At 51.7% G+C, this 7914-nt stretch overlaps 1 protein-coding gene across 2 annotated transcripts; it reads left to right on the top strand.

The window, feature by feature from the left end:
- Nucleotides 1-1597: 1597 nt before the first annotated feature.
- Nucleotides 1598-7430, top strand: B9d2 (B9 domain containing 2). Of its 2 annotated transcripts, none has more exons than XM_052712280.1 (4): nucleotides 1598-1811; nucleotides 2201-2292; nucleotides 4292-4417; nucleotides 6862-7430. In XM_052712280.1, exons 2-4 carry the CDS (start codon nucleotides 2205-2207, stop codon nucleotides 7173-7175), a joined length of 528 nt encoding a protein of 175 aa, XP_052568240.1. In that variant the 5' UTR covers nucleotides 1598-1811; nucleotides 2201-2204; the 3' UTR covers nucleotides 7176-7430. The 2 variants fall into 2 exon arrangements, with proteins under 2 accessions (XP_052568240.1, XP_052568241.1); XM_052712281.1 differs by having other exon boundaries at nucleotides 1598-1801.
- The last annotated feature ends 484 nt before the right edge of the window (nucleotides 7431-7914 follow it).

Genomic DNA, 7914 nt, shown 5'->3' on the forward strand with positions numbered 1-7914 from the left:
CAAGAAATACTATATGACCGTACTGGAGAGATGGCTCAGTTGCTAAGAGCACATACAGACAACTTTTGCACAGGACTCAAGTTTGGTTCTCAGCACCCATACTGGGTGCTCACCATACTGGTGCCTGTAACTCCCTCTCCAGGAGACCAGATGCTCTCTTTCAGCCTTGGCAGGCACTACGTGCACCTGGTGCACAGATGTACGTGCAAAACACCCATACAAATAAAAATAATTTTAAAAAAAGCAAACAAACAATCAAAAGAAGGTGGTGTTAGTATTGGCAGCACGTACAATGAAAATTGGAAGGGAAAAAAGGTGGATAGCTTCTAAGGGACAGTCAGCGTTGGAGGTTGCGGCTTCTGGAGTTTCTGGTCTCTACATATGCAACATACACCCGAACACACATGAACACACCACACCACACCACACACACACACACACACACACACACACACACACACACACACACAGTTCTTATTTCGTTTTTTTATGTTTTGTTTTTCCCCCTGCTTAGGGGGATTGGCCTAGAACTCGCTTGATAGCTCAGGCTGGCTTTGAACTTGCAGCAATACTTTTGTCTGTCTCTCAAGTGCCACCATAAAATGTTTTAAAATTTGTCTGCTAGTGAAAAAAATTGAGAAAAAAAGAAGACAGCCATCTCGCTGAACCTGGAGTTACAGAGTGCAGGGAACCGAACTCCAGTCCTCTGGAAGAGCAACAAGCACTCTCCCGGCCATTTCTCCGGCATTCATTTATCCTTACCCCACCTCCTTTGTTCAAAATTAGCTGTTAAGAACAGCTGGCGGTGAATACCTTTAGTCCCAGCACTCGGGAGGCAGGGCCAGGCAGATCTCTGTGAATTCGAGGCCAGTCTGGTCTACAGAGCAAGATGCAGGACAGGCACAAAAAACTACACAGAGAAACCCTGTCTCGAAAACAACAACAACAAAAATGAATTTCGCAATAACTCTGAGAAAGAAGTTGGGACTTAGTTCTTGATAATTCTGGGGGAACTCTGAAAACGGAAGAGAAAAATCTACTTCCCAATTTCTCTAGTGTCAGAATATGGAGATCCTTTTTTCCCTCAAGCTATAACACAGAGAGACCCACGGTGGGAGTTCCTTTAAGTGCCCCTTTAGGTGTCAGCGGGCTCCATTCTGAGTTATGGACCTGAACAGGAAAAGTGTTTTATTGTTGTTTTTGTTTCTCGAGACAGGGTCTCTCTGTGTAACAGTCCTGGCTGTCCTGGAACTCTCTTTGTAGACTAGGCTGGCCTCGAACTCAGAGATCGACCAGCTATTAACAACCCCCTCTCGCTGTGTTTTTTTTTTTTTTTTTTTAAGAAAACACACAGCGTCAGTAGATCTGCTTATCGTGTGAAGACGATATGGAGAAGAAACAGTTGGCGCTCAAACTTCCTCAATGGCAGTCTAGACCGAGCAGCCTAGCCACACCCCCAACTCTGGGGCGCAACGCGTCGCGGGAGCTGCTAGACCTACGCAGTTTTCCCAAAATGTACCAAAAGACGGTGTCCATCACAACTACGCCCCGCCCCCAGAGGGCAGCTATAGCGCCAATCATCAGCACGCTGGGCGGGCACCAGGGGAGGAGCCTGCTGTTGCCCCAGCAACAGCGAGAGCACTCGAGGAGAGCGCAGCTGCGGAGGTATCCATCACAGATCTCCCTCCGCCCGGAAGGGCCCGGGTGAGGCGCGAGACTAGCCTCGACGGCGCCCGCAAAGAGGAGGCGGCCAGGCCCATGAACTACCATCCCTGCGGCAGCTTTCGTTTCTAACAGTCAAGTACGCGGAGGTAGCAAAAACGCATGCGCTACGCCTAGGGGTGGGGCTAAAGCGACCCTGCACCCGCGACGCATGCGCCTTTTGAAGCTGGGCTGATCGGTCGCAAAGAGGCGGGGCCTTGCACGTGTGGGCGGGGTCATACATCCAGGGGCGGGGCTTCCTAAGGGTCTGAGACTTGGTGTATTTGTGCAGGCTCCCCCCACCTCTGAGTGTCCTCCCTATTTCTCGTGGGCTTTTCTGGGGAGATGGTTTGTGCCGGTGGTGAAGACGGGTTGATGGAATTAAGCTTGGAATCACAGTACTGCTCTTTACTTGATGGGCTTCAGTTTTTCCAGCTGTCTGATGGAAATAATAATACACTTAGCTCACAGGGTCGTGATTGAATTTTTCCCCTCCTAGAACCATGGCTGAAGTGCACGTCATTGGGCAGATCATAGGGGCCACCGGTTTCTCTGAAAACAGCCTCTTCTGCAAGTGGGGCATCCACACAGGTACCCTCCCCAGGCCTGATTCATCTCCCAACCAATACCCAGTCCCCTCCCCCAGCCTAAAGTCTCCGTGTTCTTTCCTCCATTCTCCACTCCCGGCTCAGACCATGCTGTCTGCTTTTTTGTTTTGTTTTGTGTTTTTTCGAGACAGGCTTTCTCTGTGTAGCTTTAGTGCTGTCTTGGATCTCGCTCTGTAGACCAGGCTGGCCTCGAACTCACAGAGATCCGCCTGCCTCTGCCTCCCGAGTGCTGGGATTAAAGGCGTGTGCCGCCACCACCTGGTGGTATCTGTTTTTTTTTTGTTTGTTTGTTTTTGTTTTTGTTTTTGTTTTTGTTTTTTTTATCCTTTTCTCTCAGGTTATCCCACCCTCTGACAACACAGCCCCTTAAGGATGTGAGTTAGAACACATGCACTCATTTCTAGTCCTTAGGCCAGTAGACAAGCTGGGTGTGATATTGGACATCTGTAATTCCAGCACCCAGGTGGCTTTACAAGTAATGGGGCCAGCCTGGGCTACACGCAAGAGACCCTGCCTTGAAGAGCACATAATAATTACGAGATTATTGTAAATGCTAGGAAGAAAAGAAACAGACTGATGGAATAGGTGCTGATTTGGGATTGGAGGGTCAGGGATTTAAAAAGGTCAGAATTAGGGGCATCCAGTAGCAGACCTTTCCAGGCAGAACAGCCACTGCCAAGGCCCTGAGGCAAGGGAGCAGGAATGGGACCAGTGAGGCTAGAGTGGTGAGGGAGGGGAGGAATAGTGGCAGATGAGTTCAGAGAGGTGACAGGAGCCATGCCACACATGGGGTTTGTGGTGATGGTGAGGAATCTGAAAGCTGGGGTGGGGTGGATGGGATTAAGAATCCCAGAGAGCAGATGAAGTGAATGCATTTCCTAGAGGGTTTAGCGTAGCACCTGGCATTTAGCACTCAGTGTGTGGACACTATGCCTATTATTCTTCACTAGAATCGAGATGTGCTCTCGGATGGTACCTAGCCTCTTCTTAGTCTTTGAACTAAGCCTCTAAATGTGGATTGTGACTAGTAAGGAAATGATGTTGGGAATCTCATCAGTTGGGGGGCATAGGCAGGAGGATAAGAAGTTCAAGGTCATTCTCAGCTACATAGCAAATTTGAGGCTAGCCTTGGCTATATGAGACGTTGTCTCAAAAAAGGAAACAAGTGATGCTTGGAATACAGCTCATCAGTAGGGCATGTGCCTAGTATGCACAAGGCTCTGGATCACTTCCCAAGCAGCAAACACAGAGATTAATAAATGAATGATATCTTAAAAACTAATACTCCATACTTGCTATGAGTCCTAAAATTATGAGATTGTATTATTTGTCACTCATTTTATAGCTCGAGAAAACTAACGTGTCTAACTAAGGTTGCACAGACAAAAGGAGGTAAGGCTAGGGGCTGGGAATCGTAGCTTGTTGCTAGAGAGCCCTTGCCTAGCATATTCAGTGCCTTGGATTCCATCCCCAACACTGCAGAATACACAATACGTATGTGAATAGTACCAGGATTAATTAATTAATTTATTTATTGGTTTTCTGAGACAGGGTTTCTAGGTGTAGCCCTGGCTGTCCTGGGAACTTACTCTTTGGAACAGGCTGGACTCGAACTCACAGAGCTCTGCCTGAGTTCAAGGATTAAAAGCATGAGCCACCACTGCCATCAAATAGTTTGAGGATTTATTCTCTTTCGAGCACTCTCCATGTGCCTCCAATTTTCCTTTAGAGATTGGGGCTCACACTTTAGCCCATGCTGACCTGAAACTTATCCGGCAGCCCAGGGAAGCCTCAGACAAACTCCCATGCTAGATTGCAGGTGTACACTTCTGGTGCCAAGATCTGAATCCAGATATTTGGCTCTAGAGTCTACACTGTGTAACTCCCACCCCCAGAGGAAAACAATCTTGTAGCCATGGTGGGGTCCCTTCCTGAAGGCTGCTACTCATCCCCAACCCTGTATGTCCTGGTTCTCATTATAGGTGCTGCATGGAAGCTACTGTCAGGTGTGCGGGAGGGCCAAACACAGGTAGACACCCCTCAGACAGGGGATATGGCTTACTGGTCCCACCCCATTGACCTGCACTTCGCTACCAAAGGTCTCCAAGGTGGGTACAGGATGAGAGGAGTGGGGCCAAAGCAGGAGGAGCTGGGGTCAGAACACCATGGCTGTCCCTGCTCCCCATACTTTGTAAATCCCTTTTCAGGCACAGCCTCCTCTAGAGATGTGGATCTGAGGCCTGACCCGAGCTGTAGAGAGCCCTAGGCCCATGGAATGTGGCGGAGGTTGGAGTAGAGAAGATAGCAGGGAGTGGGGGTCAAGTGGGAGGGGGGCTGCCTTCCAGTAAAGGGCAATGGAGGAGGCTGGCGGGAGTAGAGAGAGCTAGATGGGGAGGAGAGGGGCGGGAAATGAGCCAGTTGCTGTTGCTCACAAAAGCAGAGGCCCTGCTCAAAGGGGAAGTGAGTGTACGAGGGAGGGCGGGTGTCATATCAGCACAGCTTTTCTGATTAAAACAGGGCAGGTTCTGGGAAATGGCCTGGGCATTTCAGCAATATCAGTACTGTTGACTGAGTCTATGCCTGTCCAACTTGAGCAGGACGTCCCCAGTCAAGTCCTGTCTTCAGGTAGAACACAGACCAGTTTCCAGATGGGGCCAGCACAGAGGCCATGGGAACCCAGAAGGCTCTGGGTGGTCACATGACCTGCTAGGGCAGAGAGCAGTTACAGCCTTGCTGTAAAGGGCAAGGAGGAACTAACTAGGCCCAAGAACAAAGACAGGAGAGGGATGGAGGCAGAGAGCTGGAGCTGGGTAGAAGGCTCAGGGTGAAGAGTGAGCCAGGCATTTGATGGCTGTGGGAGAAGAGGACAGGGGTATGCTGTGGGAGGGAGCAGAATGCAGGGTCCCCAGCTGCAAAGGCGCTAAGACCATCTCCTGAAGGTTGTGAGGAGCCCAGGAAGAAATGGACGGACTTGATTTTGCTTTTGAACAATCTTACTGGCTTCTGGGCAGGTGATGTGTTAGAGGGTGAGGCAGAGAAATGAACCTTCATTTCTTCAGCTCTAGCCTTAGGCTGGCTTCCCCTTGATTTCTTTCTTCTTAATCCCTCATTCTGCTCACCATCAAATCCTGTTGGCTCTAAAATCCCATTTGAAATACACCCTAACTTCTGTTTCTCACCCTCTTCCTGCCCTGTGCCCACTCTGACCAATCTCTCAGTCTTCACTGTGCTCCCAGACCTGAGCCTCACAGTTTGCACCCCACATGAGAGGACCTAAGTCTGACCGCGCACACGCGCGCGCGCGTCCTTCGTCTGTACAGAATCCTCTAGCAGTTCTCCTTTTACTCATGATAAAAGCTGGAGTCTTCCCTAGTATCACATGGACCTATGTAATCTGGCTGTCACCTCTGCCCTACTCCCCACAATTCCCCATCCTAGCTACACTGGCCCCACCAGGCTAGCTTGGACTTGAGGACTTTTGCATTGGCTGGGATCTCTCATCCGCTAGGTGCCTAGATGGCCCACTGCCTTTAAACATTTGTGTAGGTGTTGCCTCATGGTTGGTTTGTCTGCTTTTCAGATAGAGCCTCTGAACATAGTCCAGAACCTCATAGCCTAGAACCTCAGCATCCCAAGTGTGCACAAAAAAGGTCACCCTTCCAGATATGGTCTTCCTATATAGCTCTGGTTGTCCTGTAGAACTCACTATGTAAACCAGGCTAGCCTTGAACTTTCGGGAATCCTTTTGCCTCTACCTCCCAAGTGCTGGCATGACAGCCATATACCACGGTGCTCGGCCCCAAATGTCACCTTCTTAGCAAAGCTTCCTTTACTCCCCCCCCCTTCCCCAAACTACGTCCCCTCCTCCTCCCTCCTCGGCATTCTTTTCCTCCATAGCAGTTATCACCATCTGACATACCCTGTAATTTACTTATTTACTATGTTGGTTGTCTAGGATGTCAGCTTCACGGGGCAGGAATTTTTGTCTGCTGTGTTCATCGCAGTGTCCCCAGCTTCTAGAGCAGGGCCCAACAGGGAGGGCTCAGGGTAGAGGGGAAGATGGGTTGGATCTCCAAGCACTTTGACTGTCAGGCTAGGAAGCTCAGCTGTGCTTTGAGGACACTAGAAACCTAATGAAGGGGTGAGGTGGGCTGCACTGGGCAAGAACAGGTGGGGGAGAACAAAGCAGGTCCAGAGGAGAGACCGTGGGAGGGGTCTAGCTGAGGTGCTGACCTGGGGACTGGGAGAGCAGTGGGCTCCACGCAGGGAGACAGAGGAGACCACAAAGGGAAGTCAGCAGAGGCTTTTCACACTCAAGAAGTTGAGCTTTTGTACTGTGGCACAGGTGAGCCCTGGCAGGGTGTATTTATAAAGATCCCTGTTTCTGCTATGTGGAGTGGATGGGGGATGGGAACCCAGAGAGGAAATTAAGGCAGTAATCAAAGGCCAAGGACTGGGCCAAGGTCTCTAGGAGTTCCAAGGAAATGGGAACCCAGGAGCTTGTGGCTGCCTCCCTTCATCTCTCCTTTGTCTAACTGCTCTTGTCCTGCAGGTTGGCCTCGACTCCATCTCCAGGTGTGGTCCCAGGACAGCTTTGGCCGCTGCCAGCTTGCTGGCTATGGCTTTTGCCATGTGCCTAGCAGCCCAGGCACCCACCAGCTGGACTGCCCTACATGGAGGCCCTTGGGCAGTTGGCGGGAACAGCTGGCACGGGCCTTCGTGGGTGGTGGGCCACAGCTGCTGCACGCAGACACCATCTACAGTGGAGCTGACCGCTATCGCCTGCACACGGCCGCGGGTGGCACAGTGCACCTCGGTATTGGCCTGCTGTTGCGCCACTTTGATCGCTATGGTGTGGAGTGTTGAGGGACTTCACCGCCACTAGTCACCATCATCTACAGCCCGAGGAACTCTTGAGCACAGGATGGCACAGCTGTCAAGAACATGGACTCTGGATATTGCCAGTCTTGACCTCACCCAAGTCGTGGCCCCTCTGTCCTACCTAGGACTGCAAAACCAGGAATTCCCCCGAGGCCCATGCGCCACTGAACTACCCGGTAGTAAGTCTGTGGGTTACAGGGACTCGAGGGATGCACTTAATAAAAACTCGCGGGTTTTTCATGGGCATGGTGCCTTCTTGTAACCTCTGCAGCTCTCAGGTGCCCAGTCTTCTTGCCTCATCCTCCTCAACACCTTCCTTGGTAGACGCAAAGTCTGTCCCAGCCTTTCACTCTCTCCATCCCAGGTCCTCACCTCTAACATCTCCTCTGGGACCCTATCTTCTCATGAAGTCCTCATTTTCCCATTGACCCTTCATCAACCCCCAAAGCCACGGGGCGCTTTGGTCACCGGCTTTGGTAGCGCTCGACCGCCAGGAGGCAGCACCCTGGAAGTGGGGCGGGGCCGGGGTGCCCGTCCCCTCCCCGCAGGGCTGAAGGGACCCCCCTCGGAGCCCGCCCACGCTAGATGAAGACGGTGGCCCCCCCACGCCCTCCCCCTGGGGCTGCCCCCGCCCTGCGTGCGCTTCCTGGGTGGGGCCGGGGCGGCTTCAAAACCCCCGCCCGCCCCAGCCGGTCCCCGCCGCCGCCCTTCGCGCCCCAGGCCG

This window comes from Peromyscus californicus, unplaced genomic scaffold (assembly GCF_007827085.1).
Source record: "Peromyscus californicus insignis strain IS unplaced genomic scaffold, ASM782708v3 Scaffold_4__1_contigs__length_199733344, whole genome shotgun sequence".
NCBI lineage: Eukaryota > Metazoa > Chordata > Mammalia > Rodentia > Cricetidae > Peromyscus > Peromyscus californicus.